The following is a 24,760-nucleotide window of genomic DNA, read 5'->3' as shown; positions in this document are numbered from 1 at the left end:
ATAATACACCAGATGAAATTTCCGTCTTGGGCATCTGATGGCGAGGAGCTGTGAGAGTACAATGTGAGAGGATTGCCCTGTGTTTGGCATGTTTCTTGTACGCCTTGCCCAAGCACCCACAGTTGTCCCCATCAGCGACAAGAGACCTAACCAACCTTCTGGGCTGACCGGTCACGGCTATTTCACATCTGGTGGTCCTGTCAGCAGAGAGGGGGGGACAGACAGTGACATACAATTCCCATGTGCAAATTAGTTTATAACAAATATATGGCAGTGGTGCAAAGGCACTTCGGCTGGACCCATTCAAGCTTCTTTGGGTGTAGGAGAGCTTTCTAGTCTAAGCACAGTGTATCATAAATGTGTCTTCGCTGAGACAGGAGCGTGCTCTCACTTGGACTTAGCTGGAACTGCCACCTTTCTAATTCCGGTGCTTTCGCTTCTGGCTTTCTCTACCTGTCCATTTCTCCTTCCAGCTGCTTCTGTCTCCGCTCCACACCCCACGAGGTGGCCGAGTACTGCCCGTGAGAGGCAGGCACACACTCCTCAGTTCCTGCGCTTGGAGCCCTGCAGTACCCCGCTCTGCTCCTTTAGGGGCAGGCAGACAGGGAACCTGCTCACACGGAGGAACTGCGAGGGGCTGAAGAATGCTTACGGCCTTCAGAGAAGCTATACACTGAGCTCCCAGTTCTCCATATACATGAAAGGCACTTCCTTGCTTCCAGGACAACTACCATACCTAAACTTGAAGTCATTGCCCCAGAGTAGCGTGTGTAATAAATCACTTTTATTCTGTTCCCAAAATCAGGTTAACGATTTTAGCCAAAGTTCAACAAGCGATCCCTTTGCGGCAGACACGGCCCATGGAAAGTTCCATCCAGACATTTTCAGGCTGGCAAATTTTACACTGGAAAGAGGGACTTCTACTGGAAAATGTTAGGCAGTCTTACACATGGCTACCCAGTCCTTCCAAATGGCTCTCTTGTCCTGCTTTGAGCATGCGTGTGCAGGTATGTACATACGTATGTTTATATGCATGTGCACAAACTGGCACCACATAAGCAATAGGGAATGTCACTCCTGTAAAACTTCCCTACAGAACAGTTTTTGCCTGGATTTTCCAGCCCAGCACTCACTTGCACAGTACAAGCAGGGCACTTTCAGTAGGGCTTGCCGACAATTATTTGGAGAAAGCGATGGCCTCTGAAAGAGCCTGGTGCCGAGCCTGCAAAGGACTCTTGGGGCACTTCAGGCCTTAAAACACGTCAGCAGCACAGCTGAACAGAAAGCTCCCCCTGCGACACAATACTGCATTGTCAGTGGAAGGTGCGCCAACACTCCTGCAGACAGGCGATCGGGGCAGAAAATAGGGCACCTTTATAACCATATCTCACTCGCAAGCTAATCGCACCAGTTAAAACCCCCACTCCTTTCTCATTTTTCCCCTGTCGGGAAAAAAGTCACTGCATCTGGGTTTCCAAAAACGCTGGGCGCTCGGCAATCCTCCCGAACAACCTCCGGCGGCACCGGCGTGGGGCGAGGGACGCCCGGCTGGGGATGCTCGGCTGGCAGAGCCGGGATGCAGAACAGCCGAGCCCAGGGCACGGGCACGGGCACGGGCACGAGCACGGACACGGGCACGAGCACGGCCGGGAGCCCCTCCCCGGCCCGCTGTCCCCGCCCTGCCGTGCGCCCCCCCGCGGCCCGGCGGCGGCGCTGGGCGTTGGGTGCCGGGTGCTGGGTGCCGGGTGCCGGGTGCTGGGTGCTGGGTGCCGGGTGCTGGGTGCGGAGCGGAGGTGTCCCGGCGGGGATGCAGCATGGCCGAGGCGCCCGCAGCCCCGCACCGCACCACCGGCTCCACGCTGCTGCACCCGCTGAGCGCGCTGCTGGGCATCCCGCTGGACCAGGTGAGCTGCAGCCCCCCGGGGGGGACCGGGTCGGGAGCCGGGGTGAGCCGAGCTGGGCTTGGCTGCACTGGGCTAAATTCAGGGCTGTGCAGCCCCCCGGGGCTAGCTGGAGGCGCTGGTGGCTCGGTTTGCCGGCTGCCTGGGTGGGAAGCCGTTGTTTTTCCGGCAGCGCCCTGACAGAAGCCCCTGGTGCTGAGGATGCTGCAGGTCGCAGCAGCGGGGGATTTGTAGCGCCTCCGGTTGCTCAGCCCGCACGGTTCCGGGCCGGGCCGTGCCGTGCCGGGTGGCGCACCGGGGAGAGAGCACGGGCACGGGCACAGCTCCTCCAGCACCCTGCCAGCGCAATGCAAAGCGCCCGCCCGGAGAAACGTGGAAAGCAGGCTCCCAGCAGAGCGAGCTGCACAAAGCCCTTCCCGGCGTAATGCCCTCCGGGCAGCGGCGTTGCCTGGTTGCTTACAGCCTCCCGGTTACGCTGACCTCCAGCAGAAAGTGCTGCTTCTCCACACCCTGCACACACACACACACACACACACCTCTCCTTTTGTTGTTTCAAGCCTGCATGCACCTGCTGCCTTTTTCCTGCATTCTTCCAGCGACGAGGAAGTTCGCTCTGGAAGTTTGTGCTGGCCAGGACAAGTCTCCACCAAGCTGCGAGGAGACAGAGCTGTGCTCCGAGAAACCCAGGCGGCAGGAACAGCTTGCTAGAAGTCAGCAGAAGATTGGGACTTACTTGCTTTCTCTTCTGTTCAGAGCGGCCGGTGCCACGTGCCATTTTTTGCTACTATTTGTTTTTAAAGTTGGGCAAGAAATACAGCATTTCATAGATTAAAGCCCCAAACACGCTAATTTTTAATTTTATTTTTTTAATAGCAGTTTTTGCTGCGAAAAAGAGATCTGTGGCTCAACACTAAAATTTTTAAGCGATAAAGGCTCATAATTATCTATCAGCTAATACTGATGTTCAGGAGAAGGGGCAGGAAAGGTGATCACCTCCCGTTCGAGGTGCTGTGCGCCATGACTGGTGAGTAGGAAAAGGGGGAAGGGGCCCTGAGCAGTGTGCATTTGCTGCTCCAGCTTGTTTGCAGCAGCGTGGAGCGCACACACATTGGGCTGGCTGGGCCACCGAGCCGTGCCACTGGATGGCCTGCAGCTTTTCCTTCGAAGCTTTCAGCACCCTGGTAGGAAGATGATGCAGGCGGTGGGAAAACCCTCCCCACGCTTCTCTCGGCCGGAGGATACGCTGCTGCATCTGGTTGTGCGCCCTGCCTGTCCCAGGACCCTGGGACTGTTTGAGCCAGTTGCTGATGGCAGGCAGGGGGTGCATGCCCGCTGGGTTTTCTTGTCCCTGCTCCCCCAAAAACGGGAGAGCACGGTGTGAGGTGTGCAGGCGGAGGGAGCATGGAGCTGTGGGAAAGCTGGACGTGGCTGCCTCGACACAGAGTGCTTGTCACTTCTGCACAGACCTCTTCCCGTGAGGTCTGTGCCCTGAGAAAGGTTCCAGCCTATGAGAAAAATCAGAAAAAGTGTTGAGCAAATGGTCGGGCAAATGAAAGTAGTGATCGTTAGCCTTTCATTGCCGAGGTCAGAAAAGCTACAGCCGTGGTAGGTGGAAAATGTTTTGTCATCTAGCAAGCAGCCAGTGTGTCACTAACCATAGGAAGCAGGGCTGAACCTGAGAACATCATTTTTCACATTGTTTTTTTAATTTATTTTACCAACTGTGACATAGGTTTAAAAGCCAGAGGGTGTAATTCCTAGCTGCATGATGTACCTGGCAGACTGCTCATGTTTTATTTACTAGATAGTGTATCGCATGAGAACATAGCAATGTTTTCTGCTTTAGATGCTAAAATAGCCCCAAAGTCTCAGAGTATATTTACATGGTTCTTTAATGGATGATTTATCTTTGAATTTAACATTGAAATATCATTTTTTTTAAGGAAGAGCTATATTCGGTAACAAGATTAATGAGCTTGAAAGAGGATGAAAAGACTCGTTGTGTTCAATTCATCCTCATATCCCAGGAAAGCAGACTTTGAAGTTTAGCTGGCTTGTGTTCTAAAAATATCTGGCTAGGTCAATGACACACCTCCGGCAGCATTTGGAAAAAGAGGGGGGGTGTTTTGATTGTTTGTTTTTCTTGTCACACATGCTACAAATCACTAAATCTGGAGCACCATCCCCTCTAGTAGGCTTATATGGTAACGTGTGGCAAAATATATTTTTTTTCTTTTTTTTGGTCATATGTACCTTAAATCACTGACTTTTAGGACATCTTCCTCTAGCACAAATCAGTGAGATGTGGTAACTTTAGGATTAAACTTTTAATAGTGTAATTTCTGTAAGCAAAATGCATTTGTATATAAATACGGCGAAGAAATAAGTGCACAATCTAGAGGTATATTAAAAGTATGTTTAATGGCATCATTTATCCATACGGCATTTCTACCATGCCTTCTTCAGCTCTGGGCATCTCTAGAAGTAGGATGGTCAGGTTCGAGGGGTTAAAACATTTGGTTGAAAGAAGTTTCACTTGGCAGGGTCATTTTGCAGTACAGCTCCCTTGGTGCCCTGGGTTGCCTTGGAAGCAGCTGCCCAGGTGCCATACCGCAGCTGCCCCACAACAAACCGTGTTGTTCAGCAGGCCTGACCCTGACCTGCCTCTGACGGTACCACGTTTGTTGACTTTGAAGGAAATGCGTCATGTTCAAGGAGCATCCCTCAAAAAACGGTGTATGAGCATCTTCTCGTGTTTATATTGGAGGGTTTTTAACTGGAGGGTTTTCATTGATGAGGCCTGCCGCATTGCCCCCGAGGGGAAAAATATGCATTTAAACCTAACACGGGATGCTTTGGCTGCTAGCTGTGCACCTTATCTTTTAATCCTTTCACTGCAGCTGACCTGCATATTCATGTTTTGGCAACAGTTTGAATCAACCACTAACTCTGTGAGGGACTGAAGGGCATGCATCTGAGCCCTGTAGTAGCTGAAGTATTAGAGAAGACTTACTGCCCTCCCTTCAGTTCAAATAGCTCAAAGCATGCTCTTGAACTGTGGTGGTATCGTTGTTGTTGATGAATATGTGCTGTTTTCTTTCTTTATCAAACATCAACACAAATTCTGATCTCAAAATTGGGGGGTTGTTAAATGTAACACTTTTTCAACTTACCGTTTTGCTCTCACTCCAATGTTGCTTCCCCATTTCCTGGTTTTAGCTCGTCAGAAGACTCATTAGTCCTCAGCTGATTTGCATAAATTTTCTAATTTATTTTTTGGGGTCAAAAAAGACAAATAAAGATTTAGCTGTCTAGGAACTCAAGAGACTTAGGCAGGAACCTGATGGTTTCTTTACCTGTCTTCAACATAAGCATTAGAAGACGTAGTGCTGATGGGGAAAAAAAAAAGCAATTTGTTACAGATCGAGGCAAGATAACTGAAGATAGAAGTTCACTGAAAAGAAAAGTGGAGTTAATGCCTAATTTTTACCTGAAAAAAGCTACTTGAAGGTGACAGCAGTAACTGGTCAGGTTTGGTATGAACTCGGCTTTATTTTAATTGCCTAATGCCAGTCACTCTGCAATTGAAAATTCAGTGTTTTCGTTTTGAATTACGGCAGCACTGTCAGATTTACTGCCTCCCTGCCTGACATGCCCTCAGCTGGAAAAAATAAAGCTGTGCAACCCTCAGTTATTTGAGAAACGGTAAGGAAAAATGGAATATGAAATCAACGTATTAATACATATTTACAAAGAGATGTTATGCTGCCAAAAGCAGCTTTAATTTTTATATTTTTTTGGCTTTTCGATACCCAGATTCTGAAAAACTGTAGCCTGTAAGGGAAATCATTAGCTTTTTACTATAATGGCCTGAAGAACACAGCAATCTGTTGAAGAATGGGGGCACTGTGTTGCTGACCCTGTTTTGGGTCCCCAGCAGGGCACAGTTCGTAGTGCTCGCGGTTCTGCACAGCTTTTCTGTGCATGTAGAGCAAAGCCACTCTTCTGCTTGTGCAGGGTCTGGGATGCTGTATGTTACTGAGACAGCCCTGAGGTGGAGGCATAGCTCTTCCCAAGGATTAAGGCTGTCTCCAAAGTGTTTCTTTTTGTTCAGGTCAGTTATTATTAACAATTGCAACGATACACATTTTCCTCTGCCTTGGAAACATGCATTGCCTTTTTCAACATGTTCTCCCTCAGTTTGGCATCAGAGTCTTTGACCTCATGGCTGATGTCTTGATACTATGTGTGTAAATATTTCCACATCCCTTCATTCCTTGAAAATAAAGTCTGTCCTAGTAAGTTTTTCATTTGGCAAGGGACAAGAGTGCAATGGGAATCAGCCGCTTGCAATTTTCCCCCTTTTAAGCACTTTCCTTCTCATTTGTGTTAAATGAGACCTGGAAAAATAAGCATTAGAGTGCTGCATAAAGTTTCCTGTAACCTTCCCTGTGCATTAATCACATCGGGAGTGATTTAGCAGTGCCCTGCAGCTATTCTGAGACAGTTTAAAGTAGTGATGAAGCTTGGGCACCAGCATTGGGGTCTAGGCACCGAGCACAGAGCTGGCTCTGTGCTTTCAGGGGAGCCCCTGATGCTTAGGATTTATTGCATGTTGGCTGGCCTGGCATGGTGTTTAGTGCCCTGGCTGCTCCTTGGCTGCTGTTACAGTGAGAACGGACAGCTCTTGAGGCTTACTAAACTGCAAATGGTGCTGGTACTCCCTGGGCAGGGGATGCTGAGGCACTGGGCTTGGCATCAGTGCAGAGGTGAATTTGACCTCCTGTACTTGTCTAAAACCAAATAAAGGGTCTGAGGTCAGCAGGCTTAGTTTCTCTCAGAGTAAAAAAATCCCATATGTCACCTAGTAGTTGCAGGTGTCCTTGAGGGTACGAAACTTAGAGTCTTCTGGATCCTCAGGTAGCCTAGTGAGAGTATCTGCAGAGGGCTTCCAGAAAGTCAGGCTTGCTCCTAGAGTTACAGTCTGGTGCACAGATTTCTGCCATCCTCCACTAATAATGGGAGCATTTATGTTAATGTGCAGTCAATATAACAATTTGGGAATGAATCTCCTGACTGTCCCCACTTGGCACACTGAGTAAGCTGAGCGTGGGGTCCTCAGCATTACCTGCTTTGCTCTCCAGATCTGCTCTTTCTGGGCCATGCTACTTGCTAACGTAGGCACAGCCAACATCTCTGACATGAATTTGGTGGTTTCTTCAGAGTACAGCACTGGTCAGGCTCGTTTGGTTACTTTGATAAGGTGGAATCCAGCCCGTTCTGTATCGGGTTCAGCTTGGTCACCCTGTCGCAGCTCTGCAGGCAGGGAGAACTGCACTTGGAGAGAAAGGGCTGAGGGAAAACCCTTTGGCTCGTCCCTCCCCAGAGCAAGATGGGATTTGATCGTTCTCTCTCCTTATGGCCTCCATTGGAAAAGTTCATTTTCACCAGTTCTTTTTTTTTTTTTTTTTTCTTTCCTGACTTAAAGCATTTTAAACAGCTTTGCAGAACTATAGGTGAGTACAAAGCAAAAAGAAAAACACAAACCGTAGTTTCAGCTGTAATTTTTTTTAAACTTCCTTTGCCTGCTTACAGTATATTGCATCCTAAATGGAGTTGGGTGGGAAACAATTTTTAGTGTTTCACACTTGCCTCGTGATAAGAAATTTTCAGGTAAAAAAACTGTAATCTTAACAATGTGAGTACACAAAACTTCTAAGTGTATTTCTGAACCAGATAAATTTATTTTGAAACATTTAAGAATTCCTGAATAGTTTGTTCCCATCATTCCTCTATTAACAAAATATCCAAAAGAAAAATAATTTTTAAAGCCAAACTCAAACCATTAACTATTGACCAGACAGCTTTGTCTGCTTGAAGCATTCTGTCATCTGTATTTTCTGAACAGCAGGAATAATGCTCCCAACAACCAGAAGGAAAGTTAGTCGATCCGCTGATAAGAGTACTGCCTGGTCCGAGACAAAACAAACACTAAATGTTAGAACAATTCTTCTGCCATGGTTTCTAGTACATAACCTCATAACCTGCCTCTTTCTGGATGGTTTTTTTTTTTTTTTCAGGTGGTATCTGGGGACTCTAAACACTTGCTGGGTGTTTCTGGGTTGCTGGGTGACAGGGATTTTGCCTATGGCTGCTGTGTGTGAACGAACTGTGCACCACAGTGAGTCAGATGCCTCCTGGAAGCATTTGAGCTACTTATCTAGATGACTTGTACAAAGGGCAGATACACCTGAGTGCGTGTATCTGACTAATAAATCCTAGACAAAAATCTGGCAATTCCGTGGACTCGCAACTTCAAAATTTGTGGTTCAGTATCAAATTAAATTCTGCAGCCTTCCAGTTCAGCAAGTGAGTCAGGCTGGAGACCTCTGGGAGGGAAAAAAGGGAAAGGAAATGAGTCCAAAGGACTGATCCTTTAGATCAGTCTTTTGGATCACATGCAGAACAACGAATAAATAAATAAATAAATACCTATCTCAAGCCAAGAAAGCATCTTCAGTTGCTGGCTTTCATGCACAGGGTGATTGCTTGCTCCTTTGACAGGCCTTGGTCTTGTGACAACAGTTCTAGGTCAGCTTGAGCAATTTCTTCATCTGTGTGGTTTCTTGTTCAAGCGGCTTTCAGCACTGTTGTGCAGATAGGGCAGGAATGGGGAAGGCAGGATGACAAGGCAAAAAAACAAGGCATTTGAGGACCCCCCACTCCCAACATTTCTCAGATAACTTCAATGCTTGTTTTCATGCTCATACATACCAGTTTTATTTTGAACTTTTTTTTCCAAGTACTGTTGAGACGAAGAGATTTAATTATTAACTCTTACACCCAGCTTAAATGGCATTATCAACTAGTGAAAGTAGTTTTTTTTCTTCCTGTTATCAGAGTATGGGAGTGTTAAAGAATGGTATGGTGTTGACTTTGTTTATCTCATGAGTGCAGGGAGAAGGTAGTTTCAATCACTGGCTCTTTAGCTTTGCAGCATTTTCACCAACAAATTCCAGCTGATCAATGATTTATCTGGTTGCAGGAGAGACATTTTTAGAATTACTTTGCTCACTCACAAATACTGCGGATTCTTAGTTTAAGTTACCTTGCATTTATACCTCTTCTGCTGCAGTGTTCCTGGGAAAGTTTTACAAAGTATGCTGTGTCGAAGACAAGGAAAAACCAGTGCAGACAAACGATTCGAATATGGTGACTGGGAAGTTAAAGGACTTGTTCTTTGAATTGCATCGTTTTTGATGGCACGATGTTTTACATCCACAGTGAGTTATAGGCACTGCTAGCACCCACAGCTGTTTGTACCTTTGTGTGTGTGTTTGTGTTCATGCATATTCTCTTGAGGCAAGAATTTGTGGTCTCTGGTTGCCACAGCAACAATAACACTACACTCTTGTAGTGTTTTTTTTTGGTCTGTTTTATACCACTAAGTTGAAAGCGTAGGCATAATGCTGTGGTACATTGAGGGATATGATAGAGCCCTAAGAGAGTGATCTTATTTGTTTTTCATTCAGAGAATGTAACTTTAATGTAGTGTTACCTGTACTGCTGCTTCTCTGCTAGAGTACTACTTCCTGATTGCAAACCTGCAATTGCAGAGAAGAAAATGGACTCAGCAGTTGGGAAAAAGAAAGTTTTAGAGAGGGTCTGCTCGTGCTAAACAGCAAATAAAATTGGAACCAAGAAAGGTCCAGAGTAGAAGGAGAATGGTGACATATACGTGTCTGGTTGCAGTTGCAGCAGTCAGTTGAAGGATAACTATGGGTATTCTTTGCCATGAAACCAGAACGAAAACATGAACAAGGTAAAAGAGAAAAAATTACAAGTTAGACTTCTTTTCTTAAACGTGCAAAAGCGAAGTGGGCTGTTTGCTTTAGAAAACCGACTTTTAAGGGGGATCATGGTAAAAGTACATGTGAGCGGTATAAAGGAAGTATAGGGCTTCTTCCCTTCAGTCTCCCAGTGCTTGTCCACATCAAGAGGAAGATGTGATAATGCTGAAGGCTGGAGATTCAACAGTGATTCAAATGATTTTTCATACAGTCCAGAACTGGGCTGTGAAACTCATTTCAACAGGATGCTGCTAAGGCCAAGAACTTGCCCAAAGCCAGTGAGGACTTGGATGTTTATAGAAAAAACACGAGTATCCAGAGTGAAATACTTAACAGCTTAAAAGGGAAAGCTTTTGGAAGTACATATTATTTTGCTGGCTCCTTTCAGGGCTTGTCCCCTCTGCAGTAACCAGCTTCTGGCAGCTCTGCCTCTGGTATTGCTGATGCTGTTGGGATCCTGAGCCACTGCTGGCAGCCCGGAGCACGGCTGCTCTCATTACAGGCGAGTGGCTCTGCCAGAGTCATCTTCCCCTCCCAGGGCTCGACTCGACACTGAGTTTATCGCTTGAGTTTCTTCATGCTGTTAAAACAGGGAGCAGATCTGTAGGGAAGGTAGTTGACACTCAGGAAGGTTCACCTGCCCATTGCCCTGTGTTCAGGGAGCCCAGCCTACAGCTATCCTGTCATCTTATATATTAAATCACTGTCCACTTACATGCTTTGCAATGTTTTCTCCTCTTGCGTATCCCTTTACATGCCTCTTCTGATTTTAATAGGTTATTTTGTCCGCATGGTGAGCATTTCCTGTCTGCTCAGTTCATGCTGCAGATCTCTTACACTGTATTTGGGAGTTTTGTGATCTGCACATTCATTCTCTCTGATGTGGTGCAGCAGCTGTCTGGTGTAGTCTTCCTTCATCCTTTGATAGGGTTCTGACATGCTGATCATTAGTCTGTCATCTAACAGTTAATCAACCATACATTTTACGTGTGCCATTACCTGAATTGCCTAGCTATCTCAGTTGGACTTCCTGATTTTCTGGCTTGGATAGAGTTGAGTCAGGCTTTAAATTAGATGAATTTCAGGGCTCAAATAATTATTGGGAGGAAATTGATTCCATTTCTGCCTCCTCTTTTTTCTTTTTCTTTGATACTTCAGTATTTGAGCATAACCGCTAATAAAGGCAATGTACCAGGCAGGTTTGGAAGACCCTAAATGGCAGATGTGACTCTGCTTCCCACGCCTGGGATCAGCTATTTGCAATCTCCTTGGCTATTTCTGCGTGCTGACTGGGGGAGCCAATGGCCTCGTTTATTTGCTGGCAGGTGGAACTACTAACTGTGTCCTCGAGAGGCGTCAAGCAGTCAGTGGGGACCCCTGTCCCTGGTCATCCCCCTCCGAGACCCCTTTCCCTTGTCTGGTACAAAGTACGCACTACCTGTTGCTCAGGTGCCTTCCAGCATCAGGCAAAGTGATACAGCAGTGGGAAAAATTTCATCTGTATTTTAAGACAGCTTAAGTTTGCTTAAATAAATAAATAATTAAAACCTGAAATACTTTCTCAAAGTGCTTCTGGAGTAGCTAGATGTTACTAGTTAAAAATGCTGTAATAGAAAGAGACGTTAAAATAAATTTTGCAAGCTAGCTGTGCAGGTCATGCACTGTACTAGTTCTTTTAAAGCATTTTTTCAAAGCTTGTTTGAAGGGGAAGTTATAATTATTTATGCAACTTAAATGATTGTTGAATTTTTTTCCCCCACCTATTTTCATGTTCGTAGTGTAGATCGAGAAGAGCTGGTTTGGAGTTTTTGGACATTTGTTGCTGTGCTTTTTGTTTTTTCTTTTTTTTCCCTCTTTTTTGACATTATGTTGCTTGTCACTGCATAGTAGGAGCCTCCCTTTAATAATATTAAAATATAAGGGCATTCTTTTCTTTCTTCCAAGGTGCTAAAGGGAAAAAAAATGAGACATACTCCTGTTGCCTAATGGTTGGTCTCCTTTGCAGGGGAAACCAAGTTAGATTTCTGCTATTGCTGACCCATAAGCATGGCAAAAGTACTTCTGGGGAAAAGTGTTAATACTGTGACTAACTAATGCAAAAGTGGGTGTGTTTTCTTTTCCCCTTCCTGATATAGCAGTTATCTTTGGAAAAATTCAGTGTTAGAGCCCAAAGATCTGCTGAATGATATACAAATAGAAGTATGGACCTCTGGGGGGGGGGGGGGTATATAAAAAAGGTGGCATGTTTATAATGCTGCAAGGAAATAAAATATTTTTTTTACTTGTAGTATACTGTGAGTGAAGCCTAATCTGTAGCAAAATCCAAGTTTCTCTTCTTTTTTTTTTTTTTTTTTTTTAACTGTTTACATTTCTTATTGGGCAATTGACACTTGCTCATGCTGTGTTTTTTTCCTGTAGTTTTTGTTTTGTTTTGTTTTGGTTGCTAAGTTTGAAAACTAGGAAACTCTTTTTTTTTTTTTTTTTTTTTTTTTTGGTGGGAGAGAGGGAGAAGCCCCTGGAATTCAGTCAGGGCACAACTTTTCAGCAAAGTACTAATGATTTCCAGATATTTTAGTTTAGTGACAGTGAGATGTTCGACTTGCAGGAAGTCCTGAGTGGTTGTCACTTTTAAGTTACTTTTTTTCAGTTAGTGTCTGAAGTTAGGCACCTAAAATTAGACATGTTCCAAACTCCAGCTTCCAGAGATATTTGCTGTAGATGTAAGGTGCTTGTAACACAGGCATAACTCAACAGCTGGCTACATTCTTGTCTTCTTGCATGGTTCAAGATCCAAAATAAATGAGTGTAATGCTGGAGTATACTGCAAATTCTGAGAAGAGAAAAAAAAAAAAAAAAGGGAAAGGCAGAACAGCCACAACAGGATATTGTAGCTGTACACGTTTTATTGGTGGCTTCTCTTCCTGCCATGGTTCTGAAGGGATTAAAAATAAGTCTGCAGCCCACATAAATGAAGGTTAGATAAACACATTTTATGTTAAATACCACAGAGCAATAATTTTACCTTTTAAACTGTAGAGTAATAGGGAAGAGTAGTATTTTATGACTGAAACCTCGTGGTTGTGAAAACAAATATCAGCTGCTGGCAGTTTACTGAGGCTTGCTGATTCTACACAGTCACCAGTATAGCAAAGGAATAGGAGAAATATGTTTGTCCCTTTGAATAATAATAATAATAAAGAAAACATGCAGTCTTCTGGGAAAAGGCTAAAAAAGTGAAGAAAAAGGTTATCTGGAAAAATGTATTTGCCAGTAGAAGCAAAGTATGGGGTGGGAATGGGAGACTGTGCATGCAACTCCAGAAAATGAAAGTTTTCATGGTTTATGGAAACAAAGAAAGTGAGTTACTAGTTGTTATATTTGCAAAGATAATTGCCTAAATATTAATTGAAAATGTGATTTCCCAATCAAATAAATGGTTATGACTAGAGGTTACTACAAAAAAGGTGGCTCTGCATATACACTCTCCCCTGATGGCTTCCCAGAATCTTTGTGTATCCTCTTTTGCCAGTGGGAGATCCACGCTGGAAGGTAGCTGGGGACATTTTCAGTACCTTTCAGTAAATGCTGTGGCTCTGCAGTGTCAGAGGGGGTTTGGTGCCACCCTGAGGTCTGTGCCCCACGTTTTGCTACGCTGGACTGTGGGCAGAAGAATATAGATGTTCACCTGTCTGAGTTGGTGTGCCCTGAAGGGATTGCTTTTAAACTCAGCTTAAAACGTTTTCTTCAGTGCTTGCCAGTTTTCCTTCCCTTCTTCTGCAGGTGTTGTTACTGGGTGTTTCGGAGATGCACAGCTACTTAGGGAAGAGCACAGGAAGAGTTGAGGTTTGCAACGCCTGCCTGCAGAAGCAGGAAGCTGGTGGTGTTTGACAGCACCCGGGACAGAGGAGCATTGTTACCTGCGTCTCTTCCACACGTACCGGGCAGTAAATACACAGGCACATTGTTGGTTTTTTTTTTTTTTCCCTGACTCTATTTCAAGCACTTGAAGTGGGCTTAGTTTACTGCAGAACACCTGCTTCTGAAATATTATACCATTTTAAGCTGGCTTTAAGTGGTAAACCAAAGAGTGGAGCACCAGGAACTGTGGGTCATTTTTGGCAATCCCGCCTCTTACAATGAAATGGAAGTCCTGTATCATGGTCCGGAGACTCCTTTCTCCTTCTGTTAATGCATGGAGTATTGCTACTGTTCATCTACCTAAGTCTACAGTGTGCATTTCTGTGGCTGAGTTTATTCATCTCCATTACTTTTATAGGCAGTAGAAGGACCTGGTTCAGACTTGTATTTTAGGACTCTTTGAATTGCAGCCTAAAATTCCCTTTATTCCCCATTAACAATAAAGGAATTTTTATGGGCTGGCTCCAATACTGACATCAGTGTTTGGAAGGATAAATTCTACACCTTCCTTTAGCAAAGTCCTTTCATACAGTTTTAAATCATACCCTAATATGCTATTTTTTTACAGTGCCTTTGTTTTAAGTTACTAAGAGAACGATTTAAAGTTTAATACATGATGTTCCAGATTTTAGATGTGTAAGGGCCTAATAAATTCTTACATAATACCGCTGATATGTCTGAAAGTCTTAATCTTTGATCAAGGCACTTTATTCCAAGGACAACAGGTTTAAATTTATCACAGTGCTGACAGTTTCTTTGGCGTTTTGGGGGGACAGGACAACAACTTTCTTTTGGTGTAGAATAACTCATGAAGTCGGCACTTTTTTTCCCTTGCGGATGTTTGTTTCTTCCATTGCATTCACTCACTGGGATATCATTGTGAATAAAATTGCTCAGTTTGTTGGTGTGCACTTTTATGGTGTGACATATTTTTCTATAGAAAAGGAACTGAAAATAGAATTGCACAGACATTGCAACAACAATAATGGGGCAAACCGTTTTAGATTTGCCAGTTCCCATTCTGGTGCAGGATTGCACTTGAAGCCTTCTGCTTTATTTTTAAACCGGTGGATATGTATAGGCACCAGGTTTTCGTCTGGCCTGAAAGTTAAGCATGCTTCTGAACTGGGACTTGAGAAACATTGCTCTAAGTGTTGTGCCATTCCTACATTCATGCAACTTCCGTTGGTAGTTGGGGAATATAATTTACATTGAAGCCACAGACAGACATGCCAGCAGGATGGCTGGGTATACATATATGCATATGTATCGTCTTCCTCCTCTGTATCGAATAAATCGTGTCTATTACACAGACAAGGCAAAAAGGTACTTGACTTGCTGTGCTGCGTTCTAAGATTTTAAAAACGAAACCTCCGAATCTGGGAAAAAATGCAGATCTGTATTGATGATACTCTTAGCACTGGTGCTTTGAAGTTGATTACTATAGAATACAAAAACTCAAATTAGATGCCTGAACCCAGCAACTGGCAGAGAAAGGAGGGAAGCAGTGCTGTGGTGTCTCTACCATGGGTGATTCCCAGTGCTCCGGGGACTTTCAGAAGAAGCTTCACAGGCATCAACGTCTCTGCTTTGTTGTGTTTTACTCTTCTGGAGCTGTTCATTTCCTTGTTTCCGTTCATTTTCACTTCTCTTTCCTAACTTCAAGTATGCTTAAATTGGGTCTTCTGAGTGGATCCTCTGAGAAGAGCTGGAGTGATGGAATAATGTGATGCCAAGGCAGATCTGTTCCCTCTGCTTTAGTATGAATCTGGTTCTTAAGCAAGGAAGGTAGAAAATAGAAGATGCCATTTTTCCGATGGGAAGTATAAGGTCCCAGTGACTTACTACTTCCTCTGGAAGCTTTTGTAAAAAAAAAAACAAGGCTGGTGGTCCTAGTTTTTTTTGCTGTTAAAATTCTTGTTTGGATAACTACATTTAACTCTTCTTTCTTTTTTTCTTTTCTGATTAAAATATCCTCCATACGTTGACCTGCTGGCTGTAGTTTTGCTTTTAGCATCTGCCATAATATATCATGCAATGCAGTAGCTGCACAGAGGTGTGTCAAATTGTTCTGTTTAAAGTACACTTTTTGGGTAAAAGGTGCTGTAATTACAGTGTTGCCTCACTGCTGAGTAGCCTGAAGAAAAGAAGCAGCTCTCCCAACAGCCTAAAGGTGTTCTGAGTTGTTTTTATTTTATTTTTTATTTTTAATCCTGAGTGACTAAAAGTTCCAGCTTGCTTGATTTTACTGCTGCTTCTATTATAAGTAGAATTTAGTGCTGGCTATCTCAGGTACAAAGGAATTTCATCACACTATGTTTTGGCATTAGTCACTGAGAGAACAGTAATTACTGACTTGCAGGTAGTGGCAGAACATCACTGCACATAAATGATCACTACTTAAACATCTGTTCAACATACAGAGTCAATACAGTTCAGTGCAAGAGTTGTTGACAGCAAGCTAAAGCTGTGTTTGGATCTGGTCCACGTGTTAAATGTATCAGCCATCAAAACCGTATGTATGAATGTGTAACTCAGCACTGTGATGTAGGTTTGACTTACCAGACTTTTTACTTAAATGTTTTTCTTTTTAAATTTCTGATGTCTCAGGATTTAATCTGTTCTGTAGCTCTATTTGTGTGTCCTGCTAGTGATTATTCTGCTGGTGGCTTCGTAGAGGTAATCCAGAAAGAACATCTGTTTCAAGTTTATAGTCTAAATCACGGAAGGATATTTGACTGTGTAAGTAGGGAAACAGCAGAATTCATCCATGAAAACAACACAACAGGCCAAAATGCAGTCAATTTGGCATATTCTACTTTACCAACTTCATATTCAGCATACAACAGCATCAAAAAAGCCAGGGCTATAAGAATTTAGTGCTACTGCTGAAGAGGCCGATAATCTGAAATGAATCATGCATGTACTCTTCCCTCCCTCAGGAGAGGTATTTCTCAGATTACTGTTTGCTTTGCTTCTGCCCCTTCAAAATCTTCCACAGGGCTCCTACAACACAAATTCAGAGAAATGAGAAACCTGACATGATTTCTGCGATACTGTCCTTCTTTTTGGGGTGTTTGTCACTTCCCTGCAGAGTTAAGTGATCTCTGCAGAGAATATTTGTCCTTAGGGTTCATAAAAATAGTCTGGAAGATCAAAATATTTTGAAAAAAAATCACGAAGTATCAGATATCTTTGAGAAGATCTTGACACACCCATTTCAAATATCACAGTTTGGATGTTACAAAATGCTATCAGAACAGCAGGTCTGTTTTTCAACATCAAAGTAGAAAGGTCTCCAACAAAATGAACTTAAACATGTTGTTTGCCAGGTGTCCTTGGCTATATGTGAAAAATAATTTTTTAAAAGGGGAAAACCAAGTTATTGCATTTATATAATGCTCACTTTTTCTTTGCAACCGTGATACCTTCCTGGAAGATGGGGCTGATCTCCAGTGAAGAGGAATGTTTTATTACAGCATTCCCTGTTCAAAATACTACCCAAGCACTATTGGACTCCACAGACAGTGAGTGGTATGACTTGAGAAGAAGTTGCTGTTGCTGTCAGTAGTTTCTATTAATATGCTTCCTTATGCTTTTCCAGGTACTGAAAACAGCTGTTTGGTGTTCTGTGTTAAGTTGGTTAATGAGTAGAGAAAAGATGCTAATTTACAAGATAAAAAACCTTGTAGCAGCCTCCTAAACTATTGCTCAGTACCTCACTAGTAGACAGCAGCAAATACTTAGTATCTTGACCATGCTATGATGTCATTTTTAAACCGATTGCACGCTTTCTTTGTGCAATGGATTTAAAGCCTTATTCTCTATTTTTGCTGGTGAATGGTAGACTTAAAGCCTTGTTCTTCAGTTTGCTGGTAAGCTCAAGGCCTGGGATAAGAGTAGAGGTACCTTCTGTGCAATCTATAATCTGAGGACAGTCTGTGTAATCTGTTGCCTGATGAAGCTGGCATGGACCTGAATGACAGCTGGGAATATTTTGGCAGCCTGTCTGTGCAGAACTCACTTGCACCTCTGTCTGTGAGCATATATGAACGTGCATCAAGCCTGCTTTTGCCCAAGGGCTGTATGTTGCAGGGGATGCATCTGCACTGTGTCATCAAACAAGTGACAAGTTAGCAGGGTGACTTATTGTATTGATTTTCACAGTGAATGAGAAGTAACTCAAATTAATCGCATTAATAAGATTTTTGCGTACAGAGGACTGTCCGTTTTGAGCAATGAACTTAATTGCCATTTGGAGTTTGGAGAGAACTCTGTGGTCAATTTGTTACATCCTCCTAGATTTCTGGAAAGTGAGATCAGATTTTCTGCTAGTATAATGGAGGAAGAAAGTAGTAAAGGAAAAGCAAAGTATTTTTGTGGTCAGAACAGAATGTAGGATGTTTCTTCCTGATACTTAACTATAAGGAAAATGTTAAAAGCATTAAAATAAGACTACTTGTTTAAGCTTATTGTCTCTTCCTGAAGTATGATCTAGCAATCCTCAAATGTCTATTACCACTTTGTTAAATAGGGAGATTTGCAGATGCAAGGATTGTGGGATGAGTGGAATGAAGCTTCCCAAAGTGGATGATTAGTAGCCCCCCCTGAACTGTGGTGAGCAGTAGCCAAGACTATTTGTCATGATTTGGTGAAAGGGTGCAAAGCCAAGTTTTGCCTCCTGCCATATTTTCTGTTTTCCATCCCAAGAACTTCAACCTAAGAAGAGCACTTTCCATTTTATCCTTGTAAGATTTCTGGTTTTCATTGTTAGGGGTGTGTTTTTTTTTTTTTTTCCACATTTTCCAGTACACCAAACTACATATTTATCTGTCTTTTTCTGGAAGTGAAGTGTGGCAACTTGCTATTCCCCAAAGCCAGTTTTCCTCCAGAACAAAAGGTGATCTTTGTTCCCATTCAATGTTGTTGGCAGGGGGTTCATTTCTTCCAGATGCTGACATTTTTAGAGACAGGTATCTAATGCCAGGTATTTGGAACTTTGATGTTGTGACTTGCCAGCTGGCCCATAAAAGTGTCCCACTGCAGATGGTTAATGAGACCCAGTAAAAGATAAGACAAGAATTTTCTGTTTTATTTCATTTCTTTCTGAGAAAGGTTAGGAAGTTGCAGGTGACTTCCCCATTTAGTACACCCTGCATGGTGATTGAGACAACTGAGAAGGTGACTGAAGGAGTTAGTGTTTCCCCTTTCTACAGTACCAATCCAATATTTGCCAAGTTGGTTTTACCCTATTAAAAATGGGAGAAGCTCCAAATGTTTGATGAATTTTCAACAAACCTTTTATGTCCTTCAAGGGATTTGATTTTGGTGTGAAGAACTGTATGGGGATTTTGAAGCCATTATGTTTAGTTATTCTTGTATCAGCATCATCCATGCTTATTCTGTGGTTTTGATCAGAGTGCTAGCTTTGTGTAAAATTCAGATTTGCAGACTGAACATCATTTTGTGTTATTGCTATTAGAGAATTTGAATGGATAAAAGGATGGAACAAAGATTTATTTTTCTTCGTTGTTCATACCTGGTGTTTACATGCTCTGGAGCCATCTGAATTTTTTAAGTCAAGACTATTAGATATTAAAGAATTCCTTAACCGGACGACAATAACCATCAATTCAGTTGGGCTGGATCTGTTCCATATTTTCTCTCTCTTCAAAATTACAGATATCTTGTTTCTGCATTGTAAGGCTGCCTTCAGCTGGCTGTGACTTGGATGCAAGTCTTCCAGATGTCAGTGCAGGATACTGTGATGAGACAGGCTTTACATCCTCCAAAGTTTAATCATGGAAAATGAAGATAGTATCTTGTTTTGGCAACGTATCATGGGCTCTGATTCCTGATTTTGTTACATCTTACTTGCTGGACCATGGAAGAAAATGACTGTGTAAAAAAATAAAGGTGTTTCTTTTTTGCTAGCAAAGTTGATGTGGAAAAAAAAATAATGACAACACAGAATATATGTGACTAGCTAAAAACAAGGGTTAAATGACTTATAATGATGGGTCACAATGGGAGATAATTGAAGGGATAATTCCCATATAATTTCTTTTCTGTTTCCATGTTATTTTTATGTGGACACCATCCATCCAAGTTCAGAAGCCCTCAATTTACTGTTAACAAATTGTTTTTAGCAACAGTGGAAATAACCAAAAAGGAGTAATATGAACTCTTTCCCCTTTAGGAAGGAGAGGAAAGTGTGGCTCTTACTTTGCTTGTGATCCAGTACAACATTTCTTAAACTCGCAGGGATATGTTCCCTTAACCACCTTAAATACCTATATAGTGAAGAATAAGATGCATGTTAAATGGAATGCAGTAAAGTCACTGTCAAATGAATTGGCAGTGTTTGTGTGTGAGTGCATGTGTTTAAAAGTGTTAGGTATAAATAATTAAACAGAGGTGGCAGTCATATGAAAAGCTGTCACATCACTCTGTTATTCTGTAGAGTAGTAGGCCAGGTCTAGTGGCAGAGTTAGTGCTCAGTTTTAAATAAGGAATTCTGCCTTCCAGGCAGATTGAATTTTCACAGCACTTGGAATGGAGTTCCCCAGTTTTGCTGGTACTTTCACATTTGTTTTACATTCCCCAAATCCAAGAAACAAACAACCCTCCCCCCCTTGTGACAGGCTGGAGTTAAGAAAAGTTTTGGTCTGGTTTATCTGTGCTTTCAGCTTGGCTCATGTACACTCATTAGGGACTGATCAGTAGAAGTATCCTGCAGTTACTCAGCATCTCTGAAAGTCAATCTTGCAGTAAATTGTGTTCTAGACCTTTCAGGGAGCTCTGTTCAGCTAAATTTGATCTTCAGGCTGAACCCCACAGAAGTCAGATGCCATGTTTGAATTCTAAGTGAAAGTGTCCAGTGGGAAAGGTACAAGAAATATTCCTCAATACTCAAGTTTATTCTTTTTTTTTTTTTTTCCCCTCAACAAGTACCAGATAGCTGATGGATGACAGAAAGATTTTATCAGTAATAGTTATATTTACCTGGCTTTCTTGTTAATCAGTGTTTTGTTCCCTCTGTTGATGAATCCTTTATAACTAATCATGTTGTTTGTAATGTGTATGTGTTACTATAAACACGTATCTTGTGCACAGTGTTCATGTTGTTTTCTCCAGAAGCATTATGACCTTCCAGCACACCCTGAGTTTGATTCTGTGCTTCTACCACAGATGTTTGAAGAGCTGGATCTGGCATCCTTATGTTAGGCATCCTGTTGCATGCTGTACAAGGTGAAGGTGCTACAAACCAAACTGTGGATGATAGTTATTTTGTGGGAGAGAATCCAAGACTATAGTTTAAAAACCAAAACAAAGCATAAGGGGCATACTTTTGCTTTTATCCTGGTACAAGTATTTACCCCAACTTCTGCAAAAGCAGCATAAGGAAGAAATTGTCTTGGTGAATCTGTGCAACAAAGTGTAGATGTAATAGGGACATGGCTGGTGTACCCCTGCTACCTTTAATCCCAGTAGCACAGTTAATGCATGCTCTGAAGAAGCAATGTTATGGGCTAGCGACAGGGTATGTACACAAGGCTGCTCTGCTGTTATATACTGTGTGTTAGCTTGTGATGAAGTCGCTGCTGCTTGCTTTCTGCTGCTGCTATGGTTACCTGTCTTAGCCATATAAATGCTGTTATGAGTGTGTCTGTCATGGGATCTTGCACTTTAATTTTGCTGTGTGTATGAACCTCTGATGTCCCATCATTAATATCTTGGACTGAACATACAATGACTAGATGAAAGTAAAAAAAGAAAAAAAAAAGAAGTTGCTTACTTTGACATCCTTTAGTGGTGTAAAGCATCCATGAATAATGCCGCACAGAAGGGGATATTTTCTTTTAAACTGGTCACATCAGGTTTCTTGGACTGTTTGCTCTTTCCTTCTTTCTGTACACTGAATGAGAGGGGCTCCGCATACCACAAAATTGAGCTTCCCTGGATGTACAAATAAGACTGTAAGTGAGAACAGATTGAGGTGTCCTTAAGGTTCACTGAATAGCCATTTCCGTGCATCCGTTGGTTGTGGAAGCTTGTGTAGAAAGCATGCAGTCAGAACAGCCCTGTAGGGGATGCGCTCTCTTCAGCCTTTATGCTGTGGAAGGGGGAGAGGGAGGATGTGGATGTAGTGTTTTGAGTGTAACTGTATTGCAACAGGCCGGATGAGTGTTTGGAATTTATGCTGCAGCATTTTGGTTTTGTGAGACCGGTGCCATTGTGTTCCTTTATTTTCCGTGTAAGATTTAAGAAGTAAGACCTGTTATATTCAAAGAAAGCATAAAGTACTGTCATGATAAGACATGCCCAACTCCTTGCTTTTAGGTATAGTTCTGTAATATCTTCTGTTTGCAAATGCTGGTGATTTACAGGAACAGTAAATAAGTAGATAATATTTGTAGATGTTCCTGCTCCAAAGAACTAAGATTAAGTGAATCCAAGTATTTACATAATTGCATTGTTGCATTGCATTGCTGCAGTTCCTTGATTTCAGGGATGTAGGCAGTAATATAGCCAACTAGGCTTTAATAAAAGCGTTTGATTGAACAGCACCATGTTGGATGTAGTCCACCAGAATAAAAGCAATATGGGTCTCTACCATCCCATTAAACACATTGTAAATGTTTTTTGACAAGAAGAATGGTTGAAGCCAACAACCTCTGGACAGCCAGCATGTCCAAGTGTGATATATCATCCTGTCCTGGATTGATAGTTTCAGATAATCCTCCAAAACAAGTGACTGCTAATACGTTGTAGACTATTTAGCTTTGCGTGGTCTAGGATGACATGCTGCTGGAGAGCTCAGAGTGGATTAAAAATAATAACAAAGGACTGTGGATGAATAAATTAATTTAACTCCATCTGTCTAGGGCCCAGGCTGGTTTTATGGATGCGGTACCCTAGTGCTCTACTGCTCTGTTAGAGATGGCTCCTGAGTTCTGTTGTTTCTCTGGCTCCTGTGATTTCTGCTGAGGCTGTCAAACAGAAGCTGACTGGAGAAAGGCAGCTTGGTGTCAGTTTTGCTCTGAGGACATTGCAGCTTTTGCTTGTCGTGGTGCCTGATAGCAGCCTCCAGCCAGGGACTGATTGTCCTCCATGTATACCTGATTGAATCATATAATAATTCAAAGTCCTAGTCTGCTTCCTGGCCTCTGCCTTGCACCAGGGGGGCAGAGAGGGGTGGAGAGTCACCACTTGGGCTCACAAGTGAGAGTTCAGAGAAACAAAGAAAAAATTAGTTTCTCTCACTTTTTTTCCCCCCTTTCCTACCTCTGCACTTTATTGTTCTGAGAATGGAGAGACTTCTCCTCCTCCACCTCCCAGAATTAAAATATTTTTTTTGTTTTGCTCTTCTCTTACAGATCAATTTTGTAGCCTGTCAACTGTTTGCCCTTTTGGCCGCCTTTTGGTTTCGTATTTACTTGGGTCCCAGTCACGCCAGCTCTGCTGTTCGCCATGCATTTGCCACCCTCTTTGGAATATACTTTGCTGTCTTCTGCTTTGGGTGGTGAGTATTAATCTCCAAGTAGACAAGGCTTGGGCAAGAATAATTTTAAACTCCGTATCAGCTTTTCTAGATATTTTGTTTTTAGTCTTAAGGCACTTTCTATTTCATGATCCTTTAAAATTTAAAAAAAAATAAAAGACGGAGGAATTCCTACCAGCATAACCACCCCAAGCCCTCAGAGTAAAATGAGCCATGAAAACATTTGTGAGTGAGGTATTTAATCTGTGATGTATTTGTTCTGGCCGTTAAAGCCATAGTAGTATGCTGTGAAGATAGCTTGTTTGGAAAAGATGCATCCAGTTTGAAAGTACACTTTGAGCTAGGCAGCTTTTTCTCTAAATCAAACATCCTGACATCTTGTCAATAAGTGTTAATTTTTATTGGATATTCAGGCTATAAAAATGCCATTGTGATAATCCATGTTTACTGGATCAACACACATTCATGTCATTCACATGAGAAATGAATGTTTCTCTCTCACTCTGAACTGCCAGCCCCTGCAAGTCACATAGAAATCACCTAAATATTTGCTTTGTTGTCTTCAAGGTATTCCATTCATCTTTTTGTCCTGGTGATGATGAACTATGGCATTATGAATACGGCGAGTATTCCCAACATCCACAGGTGAGCATATGTGGCCACAAGACTGGAGCTGCTCCTCCGGGCTTCTTTCCTTTCATTGAGAAGCATGAGGTTTTTTCCAGTACCACTTTATCTTCTTTCCTTACTTTCTTTCCCAGTTACTTGTAGGGGCTTTGTCCTTTCAGTTACAGAAGCAGCTGTAATCCCAGTTTGTGGTTTTTGCCTTGATATATTGCATTTCCCTATGAAATTGCTGGCCCCAAAAGTAGTCTTTTGCAGGCCTAGCATTTTATGCCCAATCCCATGGTTTCTTGAGCATAATGAAGTCATTTTCTCCTTGGTATTGTGTCCTTGAGGATTGCTTTAAATAATAATTTTTAATGGGTTTTCCCCCTCGCTGCTTGGCCTTTAAGTATTTTCCACTTATTCTTGAGTTAGGTAGTTCAGTTAAGGTCACTGTGGCAGCTTAACTTAGTGATCTGTGAAATAAGTCTTGTATTAGGTGCTGGGCTTGGAGCTTGAAAAAGTAGAAGGTTCCACATGCTTTATTACTTTGAAGCAGAAGCTTACGGCAGCATTATGAGAAGTTCTTGACCATGGGATCTTTCCTTTCCCTATAGAGATGTCTTAGAGGAAGACACCTAAGCCACATAAAGGGCTTTATCAAGTGAGTGCCAGCTGAAAGACAGAAAGCACTCTAATGAAAATGAAAACTATGTGGAAGTTACATGTGCTTCTTTCACTGAATAAGGGGAAATTCCTGTGAAGGAACTCCTCTGCTCAGTCATTTAGCCTTCTCATGTGGGTGCCATACTCTTACAGGAAGCAGGATTTTTTAAAATTGTGTAGGCAGAGTTATTTGCTTCCCATCAATTTGCATAACTGGGAAATTTTATTTGTAAAACTGCTACTTTATAGAAGGCTAGAGGGATGAGCTGGCAGTTCTTCCCACTACTTTACTTTTGTGTTGGCATCCCTCAGAG

General features: G+C 42.5%; 1 protein-coding gene across 6 annotated transcripts in view; it reads left to right on the top strand.

Moving 5' to 3' along the window:
• The first annotated feature begins 1,158 nt into the window (after positions 1 to 1,158).
• Positions 1,159 to 24,760, top strand: part of MBOAT1 (membrane bound glycerophospholipid O-acyltransferase 1) — a 57,185-nt gene continuing 33,583 nt past the window's right edge. Inside the window, exons 1-4 of one of the 6 annotated variants that reach the window (XM_080578149.1) lie at positions 1,159 to 1,904; positions 23,050 to 23,065; positions 23,121 to 23,195; positions 23,742 to 23,819. In XM_080578149.1, the coding sequence (XP_080434275.1) occupies positions 1,577 to 1,904; positions 23,050 to 23,065; positions 23,121 to 23,195; positions 23,742 to 23,819 (497 nt within the window). In that variant the 5' untranslated portion in view covers positions 1,159 to 1,576. The other 5 variants (XM_080578150.1, XM_080578151.1, XM_080578154.1 and 2 more) reach the window with 5 other exon arrangements.

This window comes from Anser brachyrhynchus, assembly GCF_964034855.1.
Source record: "Anser brachyrhynchus genome assembly, chromosome: 2".
In the NCBI taxonomy this organism is placed as follows: domain Eukaryota; kingdom Metazoa; phylum Chordata; class Aves; order Anseriformes; family Anatidae; genus Anser; species Anser brachyrhynchus.
Note: the sequence above shows the minus strand (reverse complement) of the source record. Positions and strands in the feature narration are given on the sequence as shown.